The sequence below is a fragment of the Ascaphus truei genome, chromosome 21 (assembly GCF_040206685.1).
Source record: "Ascaphus truei isolate aAscTru1 chromosome 21, aAscTru1.hap1, whole genome shotgun sequence".
In the NCBI taxonomy this organism is placed as follows: domain Eukaryota; kingdom Metazoa; phylum Chordata; class Amphibia; order Anura; family Ascaphidae; genus Ascaphus; species Ascaphus truei.
In genome coordinates, this window is record NC_134503.1 from 12,341,504 (window position 1) to 12,369,492 (window position 27,989).

General features: G+C 44.6%; 1 protein-coding gene across 2 annotated transcripts in view; it reads left to right on the forward strand.

Moving 5' to 3' along the window:
* Positions 1 to 938: 938 nt before the first annotated feature.
* The window catches only part of GARNL3 (GTPase activating Rap/RanGAP domain like 3), a 252,359-nt gene continuing 225,308 nt past the window's right edge, over positions 939 to 27,989 (forward strand). For both annotated transcript variants that reach the window (XM_075578984.1, XM_075578986.1), the window contains exon 1: positions 939 to 1,430. In XM_075578984.1, the coding sequence (XP_075435099.1) occupies positions 1,315 to 1,430 (116 nt within the window). In that variant the 5' untranslated portion in view covers positions 939 to 1,314. The remainder of the gene's footprint in view (positions 1,431 to 27,989) is intronic.

A 27,989-nucleotide genomic window follows, 5' to 3' on the forward strand; every position in this document is an offset into this window, starting at 1 on the left:
AGGAGTGTGCAATACACAGGCAGACTTTAGTATGCAATGTGTCAATAATTCAATGGTTCACAATTCGCCGTGCTGTATTGCCTCTTGTATTATCCTAAGCTTCAGGCATTTTTCCTCTCTCGGATGCAGGGCACAGAGTTTCCTCAATGCAATTTGTGGAGGTTTTGCCTTTTATGAGTTATCTCATTTCAGGTATAGCGTGTAAGCCGGATCGGGGGGGGGGGGGGGGGCTCCTCTTGTGACCTCACATCGATTGAGAATGGCATGTTAACCCCTTCAGGAGACATTCATTCACTGCTTTGCCCTTCCTGCAGTGAAGGGGTTAATCCGAGAGGTGACTTAACAACAAGTAGTAATTCTGTGCACGGTTTTTAGCCATTCTAGGGAGGCTAAACAACCAATTGGACTTCAAGTTACAAAGGGATAATACAATATTTAGAGTCATTGGGGTGGCCCAACGCCAGTCCTCAAGGGCCACCAACTGGTCAGGTTTTAAGGATATCCCTGCTTCAGCACAGGTGGATCAAACAGTGGTTCAGTCATTCTGTCTGAGCCACCTATGCTGAAGCAGGGATATCCTGAAAACCTGACCTGTTGATGGCCCTTGAGGACTGGCGTTGCGGCCACCCCTGATTTCGACTCTAAAAAAAAAAAACAGAATAAGAGAGGGACCTTTTAAAATAAATGTTTGCTAACAAAGACAGCGCTATTTTAGATTAGTAAATAAAAACGACCCTGGTACCACCATACGTGGATTTCTGGTGATTTCCGTGGCCACACAGTGTTGCAGGGTAACCCAGGTCTGACCCAGGTTAATGTATCTCTTGTATTTTTTTTTTTTGTACGAGCTGTTTTTCCTAGTAACTCCTGCCCTGCTGGGGCTGAGAGTTAAGGCAGAGTCTGAACTGCTGGACTAACATCTGGGAGGAGGCAGGCGCACACAGGGGGCTCTCTGTGTCCCAGGCAGGCTGAAGAGCTGGAAGGGAACCAGCAGAAGGACATTTGCACAGAGCCCTCCAGTGATCCTGCAGCAGCAGAGCTGGGAGAGAGTGTGTGAGGGTGCTGGGGAGGAGGGGGAGCTAATGGTTGTGTTAGGGAGGGTGTACAAAGCAGCAGCACCTCCTCCTCCAGGGCATACACCGGCTGAAACGAACAAGACTTGGGAGCTTGCTAATAACTAGAGGATGCCACTCTGCTCCTGCTGCTTTCAACAGAGTCCGAATTGAAACTACTTCAGCTTGAACACATAGATCGCTTGTGACAGAGAGCGGTGTATTAAGGATCTGGTCACACACACACACTAAAGGGGTGACAATGCTGGATTCCACCATGGATTGTGAAGTTGATTCCTACATGGGCAAAGAGAAATCCTCCATCATGAGGAAGAGAGCAGCGCTGCTGAGGAAAGGCTGCAGCTTTGAAATACAGAGGTATGTGCCATGTACCCATTATACCATCTGTGACAATGATTAACCCTCCCAGTGCTAGGGGGCTGCCACAGGGGCAGCAGCAGCCCCGGGTGTCCCCTATAACGGTCTTATATTTCATGCTACTCATCATCTTCATTGTTTCTGTGAGTTGATTTATTTATTTTGTGATGTATTAAGTCTATGGAAACGTTGAGTCCATTTATATACAATGTGACACTGTAACCCTTTCAGTACACGAGGTGCTTACAACGCGGACTCTGCAGTACAGGCAGTCCTCGCTCTCCAGCGTTTCACTTTACAACTAATGGCATATCCAACACTTCACAATGCCACCCTAAGGGATGGTTTTTCGATGCCGGAATGTGTTATCCGGCGCTCACCGCCACTGATTAACATGGGACTCACTTTACAACGGTTTCACTACCCAACGCGACTTCCAGAGCGGATTCCGTTGGATAACCGAGGACTGCCTGTAATTAATTGGGTTTAACGGTGGGCGAGGCCTCTGGTCCCATACAGATCCCCTTCAGTTGTTCGCACCCTTACTGTGCCCCCCTAAGCCGTGAATGGGTTAATCATCATGTAAGGGGGAGTGTGTGAATGTTTTATGAGAAGCCAGCCGGAGCCTGACCGGTGTCAGCTTCATGTAAGAAGCAGAGGTTTATATAAAAACACCCACACAAGCCTAAACTTTTACACAGCTGCCCGATCTCAGCGTCTCGTGCACAGTTGTAATATAGACTTTAACTGTCATATGTCAAAACAGAGGAGGAAAGAAACGAGCAACAGCTAAATCCAAAGCTAAGGTTGAATTCCCAACAGCTGCCTTAATCTGAATAGAGCTAATGCAGGAAGATCAGGGGTGTAGTAAGGCTCTTGTCAATGTAATTTTATTTCTATATATATATGTGTGTGTGTGTGTGCGTGTGTGTGTTATATAGCGCTGACAATGTACACAGCGCTGTATGTAGATTTTTTTGCAGACACGAGTCCCAGCCCCGAGAAGCCTAAGGTATAATTTTGGTGCCTGTGACACGGGACATATATTGATTTGCCCAAAGTCATATAGATATAAAATAATGGGAAGTAGTAGCACAGCAGTGGTACAGCTGCTACCTTTTGCAGTGGGTGAGACAGGTTTAAATCGCAGCATCAGCTGACTTTGGGCAAATCAACATATGTCCCGTGTCACAGGCACCAAAATTATACTTTAGGCTTCTCGGGGCTGGGACTCGTGTCTGCAAAAAATTCTACATACAGCGCTATGTACATTGTCAGCGCTATATATTACACACACTATATAAATATATATATATATATATTGATAGTAATACAATTAAATTGACAAGAGCCTTATTACACCCCTCATCTTCCTGCATTAGCTGTATTCAGATGTACTCGTGTCTGCAAAATTCTACATGTAGCGCTGTGTACATTGTCAGCGCTATATAAATATCTTATTCCTTTAAAAAAAAAACTAGGACACTTAAACACGTGCTCCCAATGATGGTTGAGCATGTGCTGCATTTTATATGCATTATTATATTCTCAGTATTCAAATGCTTGGAAATAATCCACGTGCAATATTGTCATCTTCTAAAGCCTTTCCATGCTATCGGGTCTCGGTTCCCCACATACTTACTGGTGAAGTTACTGAGGTTCCTGCTGTGGGGATTTTAATTGGCCCGTGGTACCTGCAAGATTTAGTGGTCATTTTGAACACCGGTAACGGGCGGGAATTGGGGTGGCGCTCAGTTCAGCTCCGGAGAACGCCGGGCAGCTGCTTTAATTACTTTCCATAGTTCCTCTGCAATCAAATATGTGCATCACATTCATTACTTGTCCCACTGCATTGCACTTTACTTAATACATCAAATGTATTTGGACACATGCTGCAATAGCCGTTGTTAGCGGGTGATAGCTTTTGTTCAACAGAATAGCCATAATTGATCAGAAATTACATTTCTTCTGCTAGTGAGGGGGGGGGGGGGCAACTCCAATTCTCAAGGTCCACCAACAGGGCAGGTTTTAAGGATATCCCTGCTTCAGCACAGCTGGCTGTCATTGACTGAGCCACCTTTTGTTAAAGAAGGCATATCCTTAAAACCTGACCTGTTGGTGGCCCTTGAGTTGGCCACTCCTGTTTTAGTGGGTAACCCCTATACATGTACATTTGGGGGGGGGGGGGGAGGATTATGATCATTTTTTTTCTCCCCTAGTTGGACTGATCAATGTTTAATGGATATCTGCATACAGTAGCAGTTGCATCTATTTAATTTATTTTCCATAAAGCAATCACATAGAGAGATTTCCTTGCATATGGATAGAGATTAACGGACTTATTCTATATCTGGCAAAGCAGCCAAAATTCCCGGTCCGATCGGCTGCTTCAGCGGATAAAGAATAAGCTCCTAAATCGGAATGAATCTTTCACTAACTGGTCCTGTAGGATAATTGTTCTTCCATATTTGACCATTCCTGCATGCAACGTGTACCAGTAAAAGGAAAGATAAGGCTTGCGGTAGTTTCTCAAGTAATGATCAGACTTCAGAGGCATGTCGCATTTCCATCCGACATGCTGGGAAACAGTTTGTGCCTAGGTCAGCATTATTATACGGTGGGATATGAAGGCTTGTATGTGCCCTGCTGAAAAATGTACATTTAAATAATCAATGCTGTCCTTCCACTGGAACGGGAGAGGAATGAGATTAGAGACCTGTACAGAGAGACAAGCGTGCAGAACTCATTGCCTGTGATGGAAAGACACAGAACGTATAAAAGATGTGTAGTCTTGCTGTGAACCCAGTGTGATCTCATCTAAATGAACTACTATGTGCTAGAAAGCTCTATGTGTTCCAGGACGTTGTCTCAGGGACAAACTGCCCCAGATCCAGTGTATTTTAGAAATGGAATGACTAACCCTGGAATGAAGGAGAGATCAGAGTCAAAGATGACTCCTAGACAGCGGGCTTGAGGTGTTGAGGAGTTTAAGGTGTTATTGACCGTGAGGGCGAGTGTGGGTGTAGCGGTGGCAGCGGAAGGGGGAAAGAATATTAATTCTGTCCTGGACATGTTACGCTTCTGGTAGCGCTGAGACATTTAGGAGGAGATTGCAGAGAGATAGTTGGAGACACAGGACAGGAGAGATGGGGAGAGGTCGGGAGGAGAGATAGATTTGGGTGTCATCGGAATAAAGATGACATTGAAAGACAAAAGATTGTGTTAGTTCACCAAGAGAAGAAGTGGAGAGTTTGAAGAGCAGAGGGCCGAGGGCAGAGCCTTGTGGGACTCCAAGAGAAAGAGGGAGCGAAGAGGAGGGGACACCAGAGAAGGAAACACTGAAGGAGCGGTTGGAATGGTTGGACGTCAATCAGAAGAAAGCAGTATCATGGAGGCCAATGGAGTGGAGAATATTTAGGAGAAGAGGGCGATCAACAGTGTCGAAGGCAGCAGAGAGACCCCGGAGAATTAGTAGGGAGAAATGACACTTAGATTTAGCTGTGAGTAGGTCATTGGTCATTTTGTAAGTTCTGTCTCGGAGTGGAGAAGACGGAAACCAGATTGTAAAGAGTCAAGCAGGGAGTTGGAGGAGAGAAAGTTAGTCAGGCGGTTGTATTCAAGTCGCTCAAGTAGCTAGGAGGCAAAGCGGAGAAGAGAGATAGGGCGGTAGTTAGAGAGGGAGGATAAGTCAAGTGAGGATTTATTGAGGATGAGTGCATGTTTAAAAGAAGATGGGAATATGCCAGGGGTGAGCGAGAGGTTAAAAAAGGGGAGTTAGGGTGGGGGGTTGGTGTACCGAAGAGTGAAGAAGATGCGAGGGAATAGGATCAAGGGACTGGATGTAGGGCGTGATGAGAGAAGTACGTCGACCTCATCCGCGGTCACAGGGAAAGGTGAGCTGAGTGGATTTAGGTGTGCGAGGGGAGATAGGTGCTGTGTTTGGAGCTTTACATGAAGAGATGTGATGTCTGATTGACATCATCTTGTCTGTGAAGTAGGTGGCGAGGTCTCGGGCCTTGAGGGTGGAGGGGGGTGTAGCTGCAGTTGAGTGGAAAACTGCATATTTTTCCATGATGTCCGTCCTAATACTAAGAACCCACCCTTATACAACTTGTTCTAGTCATCATTTTTCAAAGTAGGTAGAGGAGGGCAGTAGGTTTCAATAGATACAACATGTTCATTTGATGTGTTTTAAATAATTATTAAACAGGACATTTGTTTACTGAAAATACATAAATTATATCTTGGTGCCTGAACGGGAATGATGATTTCCAGTTAGATGATTGCATAATCTTAAGCACCCCACGACTACTTGTCATCTACTAGAGAGAAACTTGTAGCTTTTATTTCTAAAACAAATAGTTTGCCGTATCACGGCACCCAATCAACTAAAACCCGAAATTTGTTTTTCACCCAGTATTGAGAGTAAGAAACCATTGTAACGAACACACCAAAACAAACCAATCGCAAGTATCTTTGTTGTAGTTGAGCATTTACACAGTGTATACACAGAGGTGTGCAAACGTTGTATTGTATTGTATGTCCTTATTTGTATAACGCCATTAATGTACATGGCGCTTCACAGTAGTAATACACGTGGTAATCATATAAATAACAAGTCATATAATATAAATAACAGGTTGTGGGAATAAGGGCTTCAGACAAACGTAACCTTTAGGAAGAGGAGTCCCTGCTCCGAGGAGCTTACAATCTAATTGGTATTTATTTATTATTTATTTATAAAATATTTTACCAGGAAGTAATACATTGAGAGTTACCTCTCGTTTTCAAGTATGTCCTGGGCAGGGGTATGTAGGAGGATCGTACAGAAACAGTAGGAGGTTATTTTGGTAAGTGCTTCTGCAGGGGGCCAAGCTTTATGTTTCACCCAAGTTCGTGAAACAGGCAGAATCTGACCTTTTTCCCACCAACAAAAAATTCACACATTTGGCCCAGTAATTTACAACATCAATTTCAAAGCCTGAAATATGGGCTTTGCGAGATTGAACGCCCTATTTCAGGGTCTGGATGTATGAATATAGATTAGCTGGTGATAGGATCCAGCTAAATCTTCAAATAAAAATATCACTTGTGAGTGTATTCACATGTCTCAGACAGGTCTGAAACCCTGCTTTTCACCATCATCTCTTGGCATACAGTGCTTCCACTGCAGCTAGGGATTCTGGGAAATTACATGCAAATGGGCACACAGTGTCACCTTTTGATTCAAATCCATTTAAACATGGCCCCTAAAAGCATATGCCTGCCGCATTACACAACTTTTCAGCACAGCCTGGGTTAGATAAGTGCATAGCCAGTAACCCTACTCACATCGAAATCTTCACAACCTTTTGGCCAGTGAACGTTTCACAGATGTTAAATCTGGGGTAGGCGGTTTAGGGTAAGGGCTGAGGTTAAGGGGTTTTAGGGTAAGGGCTTAGGGTAGGGGGGTTTAGGGTAGGGTTTTAGGGTAAGAGCTTAGGATAAGGGTTTTTAGGGTAAGGGCTTAGGGTAGGGGGGTTAGGCACTTACCTTAGCGGCAAAGTGGCTGGCAGCGGCAAGGTGAGTCGCGGCGGCCATTTGGTTGCGGCAAATCGACCACGACCAAAAGTCCTAGACCGACCTACAGTGGTTGATTTCTCCAGACATCTTTGGGCTTAATTGGCAAAATAAAATGGCACCTTTTTCATCTGCGTCTCTGAATGTCCCTATATTCAGGCACTTTGCATTACCTTTGACTCGTGTGTCTGCTTGCAGTTTGTAGAATGTTGAACCATATAAGGCGAGAAAAAATCGCAGTCCTGGTGCTTCTATTTTACCCATCTACTTTTTTATTTAGTTTTTACATTATTCTAACCAGGGCTCCCCTGGTCCGGAACCACCCTATTTTTAGCTCCTGGGGACCTCCGGTTTTAAAACTTCCTCTAGGGAAAACAAAATGTCTGCCAAAACTCAGGTCAATAGGAAGCTGGCGTGACGACAAAAAAAAAAAGAACAAGCGCCAATACCGAATTGTAATAAATCAAGTGATCACTCTTGTGAGAGTGAGAATTGAAAACACAAAGGGTAATATTTATACAGTCCTCCTGAATGGGTGCTGCTCCTTGAGTGGACTCGATCCAAGTCCAGGTAAGAGTGGGGAGGCAGGGGGTCAGGAGCGCACTCACATCCGGGAATATATAAAAAGAAACAAGAACATACACATACAGTGCAGGAGAGTATGGATACACGGAATTGGAAAAGATGATATATCATATCACTCACATTCTCCGTGAGTAATCGAGGCTTTTTGGTTATCAGGAGTGACCACCTCAGGTAATGGTGTCAACAGCGGTGGCCGTCAGCATACTGTACAGTCGGGCAGAGAGACAGGGGGAGGAGAATCCCATATGTGGAAATGGAAGGCACAGAAAATAGTGCAAAATTGCTTTATAACAGAATAAAATACATTTAAAAGTTTACACTCACAAAGATATATAGGACTCAGGCAATGGGTAATAATTGGAAGCTGGACCATCATCACTTGCGGCTTCCTATTGGATAGCCATGTAAATGCTCTGAAGAAATACGTACTGGTGAAGTTACTTGTGTCTGGGAAACTGGGGTGTCCCTGCAGCTAAAAATAGATTGATTTAGCTCCTGGAGACCCTCCTATAAGTATCCTGTATTTTATTTGCTTCATTTTGGAGAGGCTGCAGCATTAAGGAACTCACACATTATACTGAGATGTACTGTATGAAATTCTGTATCTGTAGCTATTATTATTATTATTATTATTATTACAAGGTTTCTACTGTATGTACCTGATCTGATTAGCACATTTCTTACATCTGATTAAGCCACAAGAAGACATCTTTGTCTACCCTTGATGCATATATCCAGGACATACTTGAAAACGAGAGGTAACTCTCAATGTATTACTTCCTGGTAAAATATTTTATAAATAAATAAATAAATAAATATATCATCGATGCTTGTGTAACCCTCTTTGGGACTACAAGGGCCTTAAAGGGTTAACCGAATGGGTTCATATAGAGTAAGGCCCGTCCACTTCTGCCTGGTGACAGTGACATCACAGGAGGATATATATATATATAGGGAGGGGGAAGGTGCTGTGAAGTGTATGTCGTGACTGAGCTTCTGTCTATTACGCTGCATCAATGACCCTGGTTGAATGTGAAATTTTCTCCCGTAAAGACCATTGCATGAACAATATCGGCCATCAATGACAATTCCATGCAAATGAGGCCTTACCCTACAACAGCCGTGTCCAACATCAGTCCTCAAGGGCCACCAACAGGTCACGGTTTAAGGATATCCCTGCTTCAATGACTGAACCACTTGGGCTGAAGCAGGGATATCCTTAATCTGACCTGTTGATGGCCCTTGAGGACTGGAGTTGGCCACTCCTGCCTTAAGAGTAGACGCCCTTCTACATTCTAAGGAGTTGTAGAGTGGCCAATGTTTTTGATCATGATTAACTTTGTGGATACGCGTTCACCTCCGGGAGAATAACGTCCGTACCTTATTTAGGCGACCTGACATATTGAGAACTGTTCAGAGAGCTTAGTACAGTACGTAAAGTTTGTGGCAGCCGTACAAAACGTATTTTGGTATAACTTGACTTGATAGTTTGTTTACTTACATACTTTAGTGTGAGACCAATGCAGTCTAGTCTTGGTTTAATTAGCGTCTCAATCCTGGTAGTATTATTCTTTGTACATCATCTTCCCTTAAAAGAGCAGCTCTGGAGCAATTGTATTATAACTCATCACACAGGAAATTGGTGCATGCCCATTACGCAGAGTAGAGTTTATTATTTAATAGGAAGTCCAGTTTCCTTTCAACTCTTCTGTCTCTAGGAATTGTATTAACCCCAGGCAACAACATTAATTACAATAACGAAAAGGATGCGTCTGAGGATACAATGCAAGTATTGTGTACTTAGTAATATTTGGGATTCTTTTTCTTGGTCAATCTTTTTTATTTTATTTTTTCTCATTTCAATTACTTCTACATCCAACTGGTTCTATCCACATCCATGGAGGCTGAAAGTAGAGGTGCGGAGGGGGGGGGGGAGTAGGGGGTTGGGGAGTGTATGTATGTTACTGATTTTGTATGTGCAGCACTCTCCAGGGTTGCCATGTGTCCAGTATTGAACCGGGCTATCCTGTATTTGGACACTGTCCACTAAAAATTAGAGGTAATACTGGACATGTATGTGTAGACCGGTATTACCTGTCTGGACATAGTGACCTGATGGCTTGGGGGGCAGAGGGATTTCCCTGAGCAAGGAGAGAGCATGGATGTTGCTAGTGGGCTGGGCATCTTTCTCTAATTTTATTGGCTGCTGGGTAATGCAGCCAATCAGGAGAAGGTGTCAGGAGCCTTGGGGTGGAACCAAGGAGGTGAGGAAACTGTGTGTGTCTCGAGCATGTGTGTGTGTCTCGAGCTCGTAACACCTTTCACCATTGTGTCCAGTCATTTTGGAGAAGCCACCTGGTAACCCTACTCTCCACCCCAAAAATAGATGCTGCACATCTCCAGTTTAATCCAAAGAAGACTATTGTCCATTATTTGTATTGCCATAAAATGACTGCGAACACCAACCTTTCCCTAATCGTTGATAAGTGGTCATTCCTTCCCCCATTGTACCCTGGAAAATAAGCAACTGGTTAGGCAGGAATAACCTTGAACGGTCATATACTTCAGTAGCTCACTGATTAACATGTTTATACTGCTTTTGGGGATTTTTTATGTTATCATTGTTTGTGAACAACATTGTGACCTTTTTTTTCTCTTAACGCTCTTACATGATCATAGGATTTGAAATATCACTTATCAGTAATAACATGTTCCTCTGATAACTACTTCTGTTCACAACAGTTTGAAAAGGTTGCAGCTTTCCGTGTTGTTGCTGTTCTCTCATTACTATAATGGTTCCACACAGTAATGTGCCATCCGTTTGTTTGTTCTGACATTTAATGTAGCAACACTAGATATATACGTAATTGTGCACTGTACAAACCTTCTAAATTAGTCCAGTGTTTGTATATTTGGCTGGGATTTTGTAACGAAACTCCATGCAGATGAAATGTGTCAGGTTTACAGCATCGGAGTGTGGATTTTGTTTTACCAGCATTCTAGAAAAAAAGTCTGCATTACAGTTTCTCCATTCTTATTTAAAAATAAAAAAATAAAATGTGTATTTTTTATTTTATTTCTTCCAGGATACACTTTCTTTAAACCTGTATGCATGTATGTCTTTATTTATATAGTGCCATTCATGTACATAGCGCTTTACACATGATAATCATATAAATAACAAATAATACAAATAACACACAATGGGAAGAAGCGCTTTCAGGCATAAAAGTGACATTTAGGTAAAGGAGTCCCTGCCCTGAAGAGCTTACAATCTAATCTGCTTCCCCCTATTGTTAGCATGGGGTCTCTGGAGATGAAGCCGCATCATGTTGGCTCTGGAGCCCCCTTGGTTTCTGAGATACTAATCGGGGAAGGTTCAGCCCCCTCCTCCCCTCCAGAGGAAACAAAAATATTCTTCTTCTGTGTTCCTCAAAATACTGCAAATACAAATATAGGATAACGTATCTGTCGTCTAAACTTAACATAGGTTGAACTTGATGGACGCTTCTCTTTTTTTCAACCTCATCTACTATGTAGTTGGATTGCAATGATTTATCGATCAGTTCAGAGCTATTTCCTCAGTCCGCCACATTGCAATAGATTTTACACTTTTCCCTTATCGATTTCTGACGGCGGTGTTTCATTTGCATTTAGTTTGTCTTCCGCAGAACAGAGAACCTTACACATTGTCGCATTTCCTTTTGTTGTTCAAACTGGTTTATTCATTTCCCTGATGTTGCCCGATTAAATATGTAAGGCTTTAAATGACTTGCGTTGAGTCAGAAATGAATGGACACTTCTGGGAACGCGGAGAGCGTGGAACACTTATTTTAATTCTGAAAATGTTATTTCATATTTCAATTTCAGTTTCATTTTTGTTATTACTACAGTAAATGTCAACCCTTTCACTGCCCGGGGGGGGGGGGGGGTGCTAGCCATGCACATAAAGGGTTAATAGAGCTGCACAGCACTTACAAAATACAATCCGCTACATAAACCCGCTAAAATACAATCGTGGTAAACGAATCTGATCTTCAACTTTTTCAAAACCCTTGGTTTCAGTGGAGTTGAAAATGCTTTGGAATGTTAAGATTTGGTTCACTAAAAAAATGTGTCCAGATGAAATGTGTCCAGATGAGATTTGGTGTAATGATAAATATTTATGTATTTTTCTAAATCTGAACAGTATTTAAAAGTGTCAAGGAAATACTAGACGTATAGTGTATAAATACATTGACACAGGACACTATCCGTATTAACACTGCAAAAACTTTGATAGTTTAAAGCAGCAAAACATGACATTGTATATGGGGTTTATTTGATGAATCAGTTCTGTAGTATGAAATAGTGACTCTTTTTTTTCTTTTTTATTCAACTCTTATTGTTATTTTGAATGAGTTTTAATATACTGAGCATCCTTTCATTTCTATAGCAGGTTTTAGCCCACCTCCCCAACAGTGCAAGATTCATTGCAACACTTTCCTGTTTATGATAATCTGTTGCCAATGTTCCCAGCAGTTTGAGCTGTAAACTGTAACCATAGTCAATGGTACCTTAGTAATATCAGGATACATTGTAGCTGTTGAGTTACACGGACTGAAGTATTGATTGAAACTGAAAGGCGGCCATTTTGTTAGGCACACAACCAGGATGTTTACAGATTTATAAAAGGAGCACCAAACGATTGCCAGCTTAGGTAAGAATGTAGAATTATACATTGCCACATGCTTTTACATATTTAAAAAAAAGGGGTGGGCGAATGTATTGCTGCTTTAACCTTGGCGTGCATTACATTTTTGACTTGTAGCTGGAATTTTATAGCCCTGAAATGACATTACACACAGAACTTAACATGGAACAAACTAGCTTATGCCAATATTGCTTCTGTCGAGGGTGAGCACATGAAAATGTCCACATGGAAACAGATATTTACTAATACATATGAATACGATCTACCACTCCGCTTAGGATTCATAGATTGCCAAAAAGCATTTCATTCTGTCTACACCTCAACCATTAGACTACATAAAGATGCAAGGAAGAAAAGGGTTAGCATGGGTGGGCGACGGGTCCACAGAACTTCCAGCAACAAATCGGAGGACTTGCCGAAGCAAGTGACAAGGTGGCCCGCCCTATGAATCGCCGCAAGACCCAAGTGATGGTTAAAAGATGTGTCAACTCTACAAAGATCAAAATAAATGGAATAGAACCATAGTCAGTTGAAAAATGTCAGCCTTGACCAGCTGGATTCCAAGGGATATCACAAGACCAAGGAGACGTCTCTTCTTGCCCTCATCAAAGCTGTTTGTATTTTTTAAATCTGATGCTTCATTGAGGAGTTCTAGACGTTAAATGTGAAGTATCCGGGAGGTTAAAATGAAATTCTCAACAGAGCCCATTGCAAGCTAAAGGTTACCTTAGAAGCTAGAAATTAAAATCATGTTTTTTTTTTAATATTAGAAAAACAATGTAAAGAACAGGGCGTGCGATCGGTGAACTGTGCTTCTCTGCTGCATGCGATTTTCAGGAGGGTGACGTGACGTCACACGAGCGGATCGGCCTCATTGGCTGAACCGCTTCACGTGACGCTGGCGTCACGCGGCCATCGTTTCGAGAGACAATTTCATTGGTCTCTCCTGGATTCTGCCGCCAGGTCGCGTGGTCGGGCGTCGGGGCCGCAGAACTCTCCGTCGCAGTAACTATAAGCGCGGCCTTAGACTTGTATAGGCTTCAGGGAGGTGGGGATTGCTGCTTTAAAGGAAGTAAAAAAATAAAAGGCAAAATAGATGGCGATCGGGGTGAATTCCTGCTTTAACCCTTTGCGTGCCCAAGGGACCGTGGCACCAGAGTGCCTCAGCCCCTCCAGCACATCGTGATCTTGTGACTGCTCCATAGCAGTCCTTGTGACTGTTCCCTAGAAAACCAGCAAAAAGCCGCTGACTTGGCTTACTACATCAGGGGGCGCCTGGTGTGCCAGGCCTTATGATGTGGTAGCTACATCACAGGGCATTTAATGGGCACTTAATGGGTTATGGAATCATTTCTGCAGCTATGGGTCATGTCTTTTTTTTTTTTGCCCCGATCTTCTTTGCTAGGTGCTGCAATCCTTCCTCATCTGTGTCTCCAACATACTTTCTTACTGAAATGGTTGTACTTCTGTGCTTGGGTCACAAAGCATTCTGTAAAGAGCTGTGCGCACGCATGGTATATCACGATATAGCAATGTAAAAGGTCAAAGTGGTTGCAGTATGGCAATGAAGGGGTTACCAGACAAAGTGTACCATCCTGTCCCAGTAGAGAGGGGGTTCACTTCTTCTTGTGAAGTTGACGTTACTAGCTATTAAGGAAACCTATTTTGTTTTCTGAGAAACCAACTTGCTCTAAAAGCAGACCTGAAAATGACAGTGAGATGTGGCAGGTCCCCAAAGGGGTCATTGTTATCTGGATGGGCAAACTTCTTAGGCCCTCAAGGAAATGCATTAAAACCAGGGAGCAAGAGGTGAGTGGAAGGAGGCTGTATTCTTAACCGTTATAGATTGTTCTGTAAAAACAGTGTAGTACCATTTGTTATATTAAATCTAAAATGTTATAAGTACTGTCTTTGAGCCTAATTAAACTTATTACCTAATTTTTGGGTATGTTTTGCTAAATTGGGTTTTTGTTCATTTGTATATTGTTTTGAGAGACCATATACTCCAGAGGTAAACGTTCTTAAGTTATACCTGGTGGTGGCAGCTTAATTGGGTTGTAATGTACTGTACAGGAGATATACACTGACATTTTGTATCTCTCAGAGGAGACAGGAACAAACTACTTTTCCCGGTAAGTCCCTGGAGCTTAAAATTACACTGCTACAGTATATTAATTTATGCTTCTGAAGATTACATACGGTTGGTATATCTCATTTGATGACAGGTTTATATATGTACAGTATTGTGTGCCTTCCAGAACAAAGGTATATTGTAAAGATCTTGTTAGATATAGGTGTTGAGTGTATTTTTTTTAATATTAAGATAAATGTCAAACTGTCAAAGTGCTTTATTATTATTATTATTATTTTAATTTAATCTTTTTTTTTAAATTCGTTACAGACTGTACTTAGCAGTGCTTTTCACTGTTGGATGTCATTTAACTATGAAAGGCTTTTGACAACCACATTTTTTTTCCACACCAGCTGCTTTTGGTATTGTACTTACTAACAATTAAATTGGCTTCTTTTAAGGTATAGAAAGAGGAACATTGTCTGAGACTGGATGTTTAAATACAGGTCAGTTTCAATTCAATCCTCCGAAGTGTGGGATTAATTAAAAAACAAAACATTACACAATCTTACAGATTCATTGATGATATATTTTTAAAATGAACAAAGGGTGAAGAAAATCTAAAACAATTTCACAAGTCCTTCAACTCATTCCATCCATCACTTAAACTCAAAAAGATTACTCTGCAAACCTGGAGAACTTTCTGGATACTACAGTAACACTGAAGAATGGCAAATTACATACATCTATAAACAATAAACCCACAGATGGATGTAGTTACCTCCACAACTCCAACTTCCATCCCACTCATACAATAAAAGTCATCATACACAGCCAGGCTATAAGATATCATTCCATTTGCTGTGACACTAAAAACCAGAACAGACACCTCACAACCCTGACTGAATCATTCAGACAGAAGGGATTATTACCAAAGACTATTACCAAAATAATCACATCACATCTACTATATATTTGTGAAAGCACTGTATGTTTGTCTGCATGGCCTGTGTCCCAATCTCATTGGTCCCTTGGGCCGCCCGCCCCCACACACCTCTCATTGGCCTGAGGCGGAGTGACGGCCCAAAACACACACACACACCACCCCCCCTTGCTCTCTGCGGCTCTCCCCTCACATAGACCGCTCCCCCAACTGACCATCCCCGAGAGCTCTCCCCACGGCTCTCACCACCCATAGGCCACTCCCTCACCCGGCGCTCTCCCTCACCCGTTCACCCCCCGCTCAACCCCCCCCCCCCGCTCACCCCCCTGCTCACCCCCCCCCCCCCACACACACACTCAGCACGCTCTCTGTGGCTCTCCCCTCACACAGGCTGCTCCTCCGGCTGTCTCCTCCTCTCCCCGCGAGAGGCACAGCACCTCCTCACCGGAACCCCCCTGCCCCTTGCCCCCTGCCCTCCCTTCCCCTTCCCTTTGCCCACTGCCCTCCCTCCCCCTGTCCTTTGCCCCCTGCCCTCCCTCCCCCTGCCCTTTGCCAACTGGCCTTTGCCCCCTGCCCTCCCTCCCCCAGCCCTTTGCCCCCTGCCCCCCCTGCCCTTTGCCCCCTGCCCCCCTACCCACCTGCCCTTTGCCCCCTGACCTTTGCCCCTGCCCTCCCTCCCCCTGCCCTTTGCCCCCTGCCCTCCCTCCCCCTGGCCTTTGCCCCCTGCCCTCCCTCCCCCAGCCCTTTGCCCCCTGCCCCCCCAGCCCTTTGCCCCCTGCCCCCCCAGCCCTTTGCCCCCTGCCCCCCCTGCCCTTTGCCCCCTGCCCCCCACCCACATGCCCTTTGCCCCCTCCCCTTTGCCCTCCCTCCCCCTGCCCTCCCCTCCCCCCTCCCCCTGCCCTTTGCCCCCTGCCCTTTGCCCCCTGCCCTCCCTTCCCCTGCCCTTTGCCCCCTGCCCTCCCTCCCCCTGGCCTTTGCCCCCTGCCCTCCCTCCCCCAGCCCTTTGCCCCCTGCCCCCCAGCCCTTTGCCCCCTGCCCCCCCAGCCCTTTGCCCCCTGCCCCCCCTGCCCTTTGCCCCCTGCCCCCCCACCCACATGCCCTTTGCCCCCTGCCCTTTGCCCTCCCTCCCCCTGCCCTCCCCTCCCCCCTCCCCCTGCCCTTTGCCCCCTGCCCTCCCTCCCCCTGCCCTTTGCCCCCTGCCTCTCCCTGCCCTTTGCCCCCCCCGCCCCTCCCTACCCTTTGCCCCCCCTGCCCCTCCCTGCCGTTTGCCCCCCCCCGGCCCTCCCTGCCGTTTACCCCCCCCACCCCTCCCTGCCGTTTGCCCCCCCCACCCCTCCCTGCCGTTTGCCCTCCCGCCCCTCCCTGCCGTTTGGCCCCCCCCCCCGGCCCTCCCTGCCGTTTACCCCCCCACCCCTCCCTGCCGTTTGCCCCCCCACCCCTCCCTGCCGTTTGCCATCCCGCCCCTCCCTGCCATTTGCCCCCCCCCGCCCCTCCCTGCCGTTTGCCCCCCCCACCCCTCCCTGCCGTTTGCCCCCCTGCCCTTTGCCCTCCCCACCCTTCTACGCCCCTTGCCCCAACCCCCCCGCCCTTCGATGCCCCTCCCCCCCGCCCTTCGACGCCCCTCCCCCCCCGCCCTTCGACGCCCCTCCCTCCCCCCCCCCGCCCTTCCACTCCATGCTCCCTGCCCTTCCACGCCTGGGCAATGCCGGGAATATAAGCTAGTCTGCAATAAAAACCAAATGAAAAAACACCTGCTCCAATGCAAAAAGAAAGAGACAAGCACTCACATCCCACTAGTGGCCACATACAATCCTGCGAAAAAATAATAATCAAAGATCTGCAACCCGTGCTGACAGAGGGATGACACATTAAAGCTGCAGTTCAGTCTTTTTATTTTTTTTTTTTTTTTTTTACTTCAATAGTTTCATGTGTGCAATCTCTAATTACCTAAAGAACTCTATAGCTGCCAGTCAATTCGTTCTCCGTGTATTGATAGGCGAAATTTGGTGACATAATTAGAGCTGGCATATGTTTTTATTTGCTTCTGTCAGTCAGTGGAAGCTCATGAATATTCATGAGCACTCCTGCACTGACATGTGCTAGAGGGAGGGCAGGGCTGACAAAGGGGTGTGCCAGGGCTTGTGACAGGACATGAAGGGGCAGCGCCTTAGCAAATGGCTGTTAAAATAGAATACAAGAAAATTGGTCTTTCAAAGTTGTTTTTTTAAAAACAGAAAATGCTAAAAGTATTTTTTCTTACTACAGAACTGATTTATTAAAAAAAACACACATGCAGGATATTGATTGAACTGCAGCTTTAAAAGACATCTTCCCCCAAACCTCCCATTCCGACAATCACCAAACCTCAGACAGAAGTTAGTCAACAGAAAACTTCATAATGAACTGAAGAACGCCAAGAATGGCATAAAACTATGGAACATGACATGCTGCAAACAAACAGTCCTCCTCCTCCTCCGTTTCCCTACTTGGCAGATCATATCCTGCGCTCCATATCGAAAAAGTAAAACACCCTTTCAGGAGGACATAGTCACAACATTGTTGGACACTCAAAGGGTTAAGGGCACTCAAAGAGTTAAGGGCACTCAAAGGGTTAAAGACACCCAAAGGGTTAAAGGCACTCAAGAATGCAAAATATGAATTTCAAATGATTGTTATTTGACACTTAAATCTGCAGGTCAGTCAATATCCTGCATGTGTGTTTTCTTTAATAAATCAGTTCTGTAGTAAGAAAAAATACTTTTAGCATTTTCTGTTTTTAAAAAAACAACTTTGAAAGACCAATTTTCTTGTATTCTTTTTTAACCGCCATTTGCTAAGGCACTGCCCCTTCATGTCCTGTCACAAGCCCTGGCACACCCCTTTGTCAGCCCTGCCCTCCCTCTAGCACATGTCAGTGCAGGAGTGCTCATGAATATTCATGAGCTTCCACTGAGTGACAGAAGCAGAAGAAAACTATTGAAGTAAAAAAATTAATTAAAAAAAAAAAAAAAAAACTGAACTGCAACTTTAAAAGAGAGGACTTAATGCTGATCTGGGGTTTCTTACACACTAAAAGAATTGTATATAATATTTCTTCCCGTCTCTCTTTGAAAGCAGCAAAATGTGAAATCTTATCTGTTTTGTTTTTTAAATAAATCATTTATGTAATATTACATAATACTTGCTGTATTTTTTTTATTTTATTGTTCAACTCTGAATGACATTTTTAATGAGTCTTAAAGCATCACTTGATTTCTACAGCAGGTTTTAGCCACCTCCCAAGCAGTGCAAGATCTTTGTAACACTTTCCTGTTTGTGATAATTTGTTGCCAATATTCCCAGCAGTTTGAGCTGCAAACTGTAACAATAGATAATTAATATATATATGTATATATATATATATATAATACTGAGTTAAGTTATGGTGAGTAAAAAAAGTGACAAAAACCCTCCACAGGATTGGGTGGTTTTCTGGGTATGCACCTTAACCCTGGCTGTGCTCAAAGCTGTGACCATGCAGCAAGCTTAAGCCTATAGGGAACCATGTTAAAAATGGTTATTGAGGCAAAAAGTGACACTGTGTGCTCATTTGCATGTCATTTCCCAGAATCCCTTGCTGCAGTGGAAGTGCTGTATGCTGGGTGATAATGGGGAAAGGCGGGGTTGCAGACCTGCCTAAGACATGCAGATGAGCATACAGCTATATTTGCATATATATATATATATATATATATATATATATATATATATGTATGTGTGTGTGTATATATATATATATTAGAATATATACGAATACATTGTAGCTGCTGAGTCACACTGACTGAAGTAGCCATTATGTTAGGATAGGCTGTGCTTATAGTAGCGTCGACGGTGATGTACACGCGACCGCTGACGTCTCCATCGCTACAGTGAAAGTTTCACTCTTGTAGTGCGATTTTCCTGTCTGCAAGGGGTGGTGACGTCAGCACGGGGGAAGTCAGAAGCTCTGTGATTGGCTTGCTGCCAGTCACGTGGTGCGGCTGTCGCTGTAAATCACAAAATCCCTTGACTACAGCGATCGTGATCGCTCTGTCGCTGTGCAGCGCCACAACGGTCGCGTCTACTATGGCCACCCGCGACGGACTTCATATATTTGTTTTGCCACTGCGCAACGTCGCCACTACTATAAGCGTGGCCTCAGACCATCAGGATTGTGTCATTCTTATAACAGGAGCACCAAACGATTGCCATATTAGGTAAGAATGCAGAATTATACATTGCCACATGCTTTACATATACAAGTAAGAAAAACATTGGGGAATGTTGTTTTGCTGCTTTTCTTGCACTTTACCTCCTCCCCATCCCCTTTACACTGCTGCTGGAGGCTTGGTCCTCATTATCCCTTTCATCCATTTATTGCCCTGTCTGTTTACCATTGCCATTATTTCCTAACTCTACCTCATCTGCCTTAGATTGTCATCTTAATTATATTACATCTGTGTTAAGCTCAGGGAATCTTTTGTAATTTAGTATTACTTGATCCGAGAAGGAGAGTAGAACGCTTGAAACCTTGTCCCAAAATATAAAATATTAGTCCAAATAGGGGTCCATGTTACAATGGATGTGGTAATGTGCATGTCATTTCCCAGAATTGTATGCTAAGGCTACGGCCCACAGTCTGCTTAGCACGCGCGTCTGCCAGGCTGGCAGCGCGTGCAGCCGAGTTCCCCGGTCTGCAGTGAGCTGCAGGGGGAAAGACAGGGGGGGGCATGATGGGGGACGCAGTCATGACATCACCTGGCAGATTCGCCCTCATTGGCTGAACCGACGTGGGCCGTGGCCTAGCGCCCCATCGCTAGTTCTGCTCATAATTTTCCTGTCTGCAGCGGGCCCGGCCCCATTGAGGGGCAGCTCTTGTCACCGCGGGCACTACAGGAGCCAATGGGGACCAAGCCTAAGAGATAATGGTGAAGAGCAGGGTTGCAGACATGTCTGAGTTGTAAAGGCGCTCACAAGTGGTATTTTTATTTACTGTAGTCCAAATAAAAAAAGTGTCACCTAATACTGAAGTACAACTTTAATTTGGCGTATGTAGGTGATATTCTTGCAAAAATTGAAGAAAGTATGTAAGTTTTGCATTAAGATATTACTAAAATATTCAAAGGAATATTTGTGAACTGAACTAGGGCTTAATGTCCTATCTCTTGTCTTGCCACAGCACTTCTATTACATAAATTGATTCCTTATACTTCATGATGTAGTCCAGGGGTGTTCAATTCCAGTCCTCAGCCCCCCCAAACATACCCCACCCCCCCAACATGTCAGGTTTTCAGGATATCCCTGCTTCAGCACAGGTGGCTCAATAAGTCCCTGCTTCAGTATAGGTGGCTCAATCAGAGGCTCAGTCCGGGGACAGGGGACAAAGTTTACACACTCCTGCCCGAAAGCACGGTTGTTCAACTCCATCCTCAAGGCCCCCCAACAGGTCAGGTTTTCAAAATATCTCTGCTTCAGCACAGGTAGCGCAATCAGTCCCTGTTTCAGAACAGGTGGACCAATCAGTCCCTGCTTCAGTACAGGTGGCTCAGTCAGAGGCTGAAGCTGGGATATCCAGAAAGCCTGATCTGTTGAAGGGGGGGGGGGGGGGGGGGTTGAGGACTGGAGTTGAGAACCTATGCCTTAAAGAACAATATTGTACATAAGGCTGCTGCAGATATGATTGTAATCATCTTCATCCTCCTCAACAGCCGGTTCATTTACTTTTTGGCACTCTTCTCGGCTCTTCCTACAGAAGTGAGAAGAGCCGGGGATGCACAAGTATTACATTTGAGCTAAGAAAGTTAGTAATGGTGCCAAGCCTTACTGCATCCGAAATCCTATTCACGTGAATGGGATTTAACCCCGTTAGTGCCCCAGTGCTGTGAATGGCGCCTTTAATCGGCACACAAATGGACATTTGTCATATGATGCCTCCATATCGACTGTCCGATAACTCGGTCATAGTTACATAGTTGCATTGGTACATTGTTACATCATTGCAGCATTACATAGTTGCATCGGTACATAGCTGCATCTGTACATAGCTGCACTGGTACATTGTTGCATCATGGCATCGTTACATAGTTGCACCGGTACATTGTTGCATCATTGCATCGTTACATGGTTGCATCGGTACATAGTTGCATCAGTACATTGTTGCATCGGTACATTGTTGCATCATTGCATCGTTACATAGTTGCATCGTTACATAGTTGCATCGGTACATAGTTGCATCGGTACATAGTTGCATCGGTACATAGTTGCATCGGTACATAGCTGCATCGGCACATTGTTGCATCATTGCAGCGTTGCATAGTTGCAGCGTTACATAGTTGCATCGGTACATAGGTGCATCGGTACATAGTTGTATCGTCACATTGTTGCATCGGTACATTGCTGCATCGGCACATTGTTGCATCGTTACATAGTTGCATTGTTGCATCATTGCATTGTTACATCGTTACATTGTTGCATCGGTACATTGTTGCATCGGTACATTGCTGCATCGGCACATTGTTGCATCGTTACATAGTTGCATTGTTGCATCATTGCATTGGTACATCGGTACATTGTTGCATCATTGCATTGTTACATTGTTACATTGTTGCATCGCTACATTGCTGCATCGGCACATTGTTGCATCGTTACATAGTTGCATTGTTGCATCATTGCATTGTTACATCGGTACATTGTTGCATCATTGCATTGTTGCATCGTTACATTGTTGCATCGCTACATTGTTGCATCGGCACATTGTTGCATTGTTGCATATTAGAGGAGTTTGGAAAAAGACATACGTTCATCAAGTGCAACCTATGAAACACTAGGTCAGAATAGAAGATGTGGACTTTCTTTCCTGTTTCTGACATGGTCCAGGATATCGCGTAGTGCCATTTAGTAACTGTGCTTTGCGAATTTTTCGCACATTTTCCATCTCCGTGAAGTTTTGTGGATGTCCTCATTTTTCTACGTTTCCAACTAATGTCACCAGAATTGGGTGAAAATGGTGGTATATAAAAGGGTCATATGACCTCACTTTAGCGTCAATCTGGGATGAGCTGACGTTTTTTTTTTAATGAAAGATTATTGCAATTATCAGGGTCCATGAGTGTGTAATTGACATGTGAAAGGAGACGGATTTCACCCCATATTTGGCAGCCTCCGACCTCGGTGGATATGTGGTGCTAAGTTGTACAGACCTCATTTGCCTGTTGTAGTTTGGGAATAACCTTTATTTAGGTAACAAGATGCATTACAGTAGCTTATCTGCTCCAAATAATGATATTTTACTGGTTAATTGCAACTGTGCGTTAAATCGGATCTTCAAGTCTCAACAAAATCCTAAATGATCATCCCTTCTAGCCCTGAGCTCAACACATGGGAACTACAAAGACGTATTTGGAGCAGTTTAACACATGTGCTTTGTTGTTTTATTTTTAGAAATGACTTCAAATATGTAATCCAGAAACTGTGCAGGCTCCTTTGGCTGAATGTTAAATGGAAAAGCATGTCAGTGGAAACAAATGGAGCCGCAATATAGAAAACAAAAACTTGGAGACCGGGTATGTGAGAGCCGTAAGTTCCTAATAAAGCCCGGTCCAAGGGAAGACGCGCGGATGAACTCCGAGCCGCTGACAAGTTCTATGTCACAGTTTCGCAGAAATGAAATAGCAACATTACATAGAGGTGACATCGGTGAACTTTAAAGTCCTGTCTGGGCGCCCATCACAACTTACACTGACAGCTTCATCCCCGCAAAGTTATCCACGGTGCCATTAGCAATGTATGTAACTGCGTGCTGCCGCGCATATTTAGTATGATTGCCCATTTGTGACAGCTTGAAGGTCAGAGCTCACACAGGCGTTTGACCCTGACAATAATAACTGTATCTTACTGGTCTTTATGGAGACTGTTTTGAATAATTAAATAAAAAAACTATATACGCACACTCTCGCACGCACACTCTCGCACGCACACTCTCGCACGCACACTCTCCCACGCACACTCTCCCACGCACACTCTCCCACGTACATTCTCCCACGCACACTCTCCCACGCACACACTCCCACGCACACTCTCCCACGCACACTCCCATGCACACTCTCCCACGCACTCTGTCCCACGCACACTCTCCCACGCACACTCTCCCACGCACACTCTCCCACGCACACTCTCCCACGCACACTCTCATGCACACTCACGCACACTCTCACACACACTCTCTCACGCACACTCTCTCATGCACACTCTCACGCACACTCTCTCACGCACGCTCTCCCTCACGCACACTCTCCCTCACGCACACTCTCCCTCATGCACACTCTCCCTCATGCACACTCTCCCTCACACTCTCTCTCCCGCACACTCTCTCCCGCACACTCTCTCCCGCACACTCTCTCTCCCGCACACTCTCTCCCGCACACTCTCTCACACTCTCTCACTCTCTCTCTCCTGCGAATCCGGTATAGAAACAAGTGAAGGCAGGCACTCCAGGACTTTAAATAAATGACAGAGGTTTATTACCAAAAGGTCAATGTTTCAGCTCTATAAGGAGCCTTTCCAAAGACAACCACATGTGTATAATATAGATCTTTAAATACCCTTCTGCCGGCTCTGAGAACGCCAACACCAAAAAGCGCGCCGGGACCTGCCACTCACCCCCTGTTGCTAAGCAACAGCAATCAATAACCAACCTGCAGGGACTGGATCCGCGGCCCTGACTACCAGACGTGTGTGTATGTGTGTACATAAGGAAAACTGCAAAGAATCAATAATATCATTGCAAAGAACAACAAATTCCAAGCGTCTTTATTGGATAGCCAGCGAACCTGCGTGTGTGTGTGTGTGTGTGAGTGTGTATTTAGAGGTAAAGATCCAGTCGCACAGACTCATATAATTGAATCGATACACAGACAGTAATTTCAATTACATCCACGTCCTTGCTGCATGAGTCTACAGTGGGTGCTCCGTTCTCCCACCAAACAATCCGACCTGATCGTTAAACAACAAGACACAAAACACTGGAAGTGAATGGCAAATAAATGTATTAAAAACATACAAACACATATCATGGACTTACAATTACAATACTTAAAATAGGCTCCATGATCTCCCAGTGAGACTAGTTCAAATTCTGCCTGAACCCGGGGCACCGGAACCCCCGAACTCTGGGCTCGCAGCATAGAGTAGGATCCGTGGACACTACACAGCTGATCCGCTGACTCGCGTCTGCACGTGGTGACGTGTGGACTCGCCTACATGGTGACATTGTGACATGTGACCAGTGGTGGATTTACAATTCTGCCGCCCTTAGGCTGTGATTATACATAAAAACGTGCGCGGCGTCATGTGTATCGGCGCCAAAACAAGGTAGCTTTCATCCAATGCAAGTGATTATACCGCAAGCGACTCGCGGCGCGCCGTACTGCAAGAGATTGTGAAATTTGTTTGACACGGTCGTGTCATGTGAGCGATTCAGCCAAATGAGGGCGAACCGCTCACGGCCACGCCTCCAAGCCTCCTCTGCTCTCCCTCCCTGTTATAATCAAGATGCTGCTCGGTGATGTCACAGAATAGCGCTGCCGCCTTGCAGCACTTTGTATAATCTAGGCCTTAGGCACTTGCCTGTGTCTCCCGCCTGTGCCTGCCGCCTTGCTTCTCCGTCAGAATCCAGCGTCAAATGACGCCGCGGATGTCACCAATGTGACGTCACATGGCATTGTTTTACCATGGTAACGCAACGTCATTTAATGTCATGGTCGCCATGACAACGAGACGCTGTGTGACATTGGTTGTGACATCCGCGGCGTCATTTTACTCTCGATTTTGAAGAAGAAGCAGAGTGGCATAACGGAGGCGGCCGGCACGGGTAAATAAGTCCCTTCCCATTAGGTCTGATAGGCCTGTGAACGCGGCAAATGCACATGGGGGCGGACAGTTTTGGTGCCCCAAAATGTTGCCTAATGGGAAATCTCTCATTGCGTCCGACATGTGAATAACGAGACCTCAACATGTTTTGCACGTATAACGTGCTTCATCAGGGTTTTGTGTGTATGTATATATGTACTGGTTATATATATGCATTCCCCCTCCTAAAGGGTTACTAGCAATACCAGTGTATACTGGGCCCCACTCTGGTTGCTATGGGTTGCTACTGTATTGCTACTGTTTGTTGCGCAGGGATTATTTAAGGTGGAGGGACTGTTCTAGAAGGTTAGGTTCCCGGAGGTCCAGGGAAGCGGAGCCTCGTGGAGAGTAGATAAGTAATGTTGGTAAAGCAACAGCATAGACTAATAATGTCTGCTCATTCTACATAGCAGTGCTTTCTGTGAAAGTATATTTTAGCATGTTCAGGAAAAACAATATAGAAGTTCGAAGTTGAAGGTCCAGTCAATCGGCGCATGTGCAGAACATACAGGCATTCCAAATAACCTCCGTGCTGGGATGGCCTCCAAGATCAACATATTCAGGAACACTCCATGCACAACGTGATCACCATCAAGTGATGTGATTTAAAATAGAAAAAGGCAAAGGCTGCAACTTACAAGAGTTCAACCTCAAGAAAAGAAGAAAAGAAGCACAGACGTAGGATTCTGGATTCAAGACCTTTTGTCTTTTATGTTTCTATAAATAGAACTGCAATTTCTTCAAAGTGCCGGTCTCCTCTAAGACAGAGGTACAAAGTAGAGCTCTACTCACACGTTCATAATGCAATTCTCCATTTAATGTGACATCCAAGAACAGTGGAAAGACCATGTTTCAGGTCCCATGTGGACCTTACATCAGGTGAATGAAAGGCCCACCTGATGAGAGGTCCATATGGAACCTGAAACGCTGTATTTCCTCTGTTCTTGGATGTCACATTAAATGGAGAATTGCATTATGAACGTGTGAGTAGAGCTCTACTTTGTACCTCTGTCTTATTAGGCCGGGTACATGGTCAAAAAGACAGCGCTGGCCCGCGCTGAGGCGGAACACATACCCCCATCATCCCTACTGAGGCGGCTTTAGATGGCGCTTCCGCAGGCATGTGGAATTGCAGCCGACAGTTAATTTAATTTTTCGCACTGAGGGAAGCGGAGGGCCGGTCACGTGACCGGCAAAAGCCAATGGACTCCGTGACGTCGGCGCCGTGATGTGGCGCACTAGCCCCGCCACCCACCCCGTCTCCCACCCGCCTCACAAGCGTGCTCGCTGACGCTCATGCCAGGACACAAAAAAAGCTCCTGCTTGAGCAGGAGAGCATGAGCGTCAGCGCGGCTCAGCGCTGTATTTTGTACCATGTCCGAGGCCTTCGAGGAGACCGGCACTTTGAAGAAATTGTCTGTGTTGTGTCGAGTGCACACGCAGGATTCTCCTCGCCTGAAACGGTTTCCCCGCACTTTGGAATTGTACTATATAAATAGAACTGAGCATCCGTTTGTACTATTGGTTATCCAAGTAAAGAAAATGGAGTAGCTCTTGTCTTAAGATATATTTATTTATCAGTCCCATTGACACTGTATTTTCTACACATTTTACGGCTAACAAAAGTTGTTGGTGTTCAACATCTCAACAATTATTGCAGGGAACTTAATCATAGATCTGAAATAAAAATATCCTGAATATGATTTGTCCTTCAGATTGGATAAAATTGTTTTCATGTAATACCAATTATTTTAGTATTTATTCACACTGGCCTCATTCTTGATGTATAACATAATTTATTTATTTTTCTCTAGCAGGAAATTACTAGCACTGTTTTGACACTGCAACAGGAAAGCCTTTAAAATTTTATAAAGCTATAACAATAATAACTTTACTTCATATAGCGCCTTTCTCCCAATGGGACTCAAAGCGCGTCACAATTACAGTACAGCGCGCGGTGCGCAGCACAGAGGATTGTAACATCGAAAATATTTGTGTACTTTAGGGACTACGGCTTTAATATTGCAAATCGTGGAGTGCGTGTCACTTAATATACGCATGCGTACCTTTTTGTTTCAATCTGTGACATGTTGGAGGGTATATTAAAGTAAACAGTTGGAAGCATCGTTAAGAGTTTCCATGTTAGAATTGCCAGCGAAGTTTGCTGACACCGGAACATCCATATTTTCAGTAAAAAAAAAATCAAAATCTTGGCGTTCTGACATCTTGGACACTTTCTGCGGAGAAGCAATGATCTGATTTATTTCACATACACTGTACACTATTATTGCCTTCAACAGCAGACTTTCTGCAAGTAATTCACGGCGGGGGAAAAAATGCTTGGTCCCTCTAGTGTTGACAATAGCTTGGCTGCGTCTGTGCCATTATTTGTTTCTAAAGAAAAAGAGTACGGTTGTCTCAAAACAGCCATTGCCAGTAGCTGGCACACGTGAATGACAGACTGCTGCCACTTTATCTTTTTACTTTGTTTGATTGTTACTGGGAACACGGTGTAATTGTTGATGGGAACAAAACATGGTGGTGATGTTGAACTGTAAGATTCACTCACCAGAAAACTTGTGCTGGAAGTAATTTTGCCGTCATTGGCAATCTGGGTTCTTATTTTCCGATGGGGTTCTCAGTTAAATGAATGATTTACTTCTTTGTAGTTGCATATTCTTCTGTAAACCCAAGGTGCCTTTACTAAAGATCCTGCGTCCTTTTAAAGCAGCAAGTCTCAAAATCCTATGTGTTTTTTTAATAAATCAGTTGTGTAGTATTAGA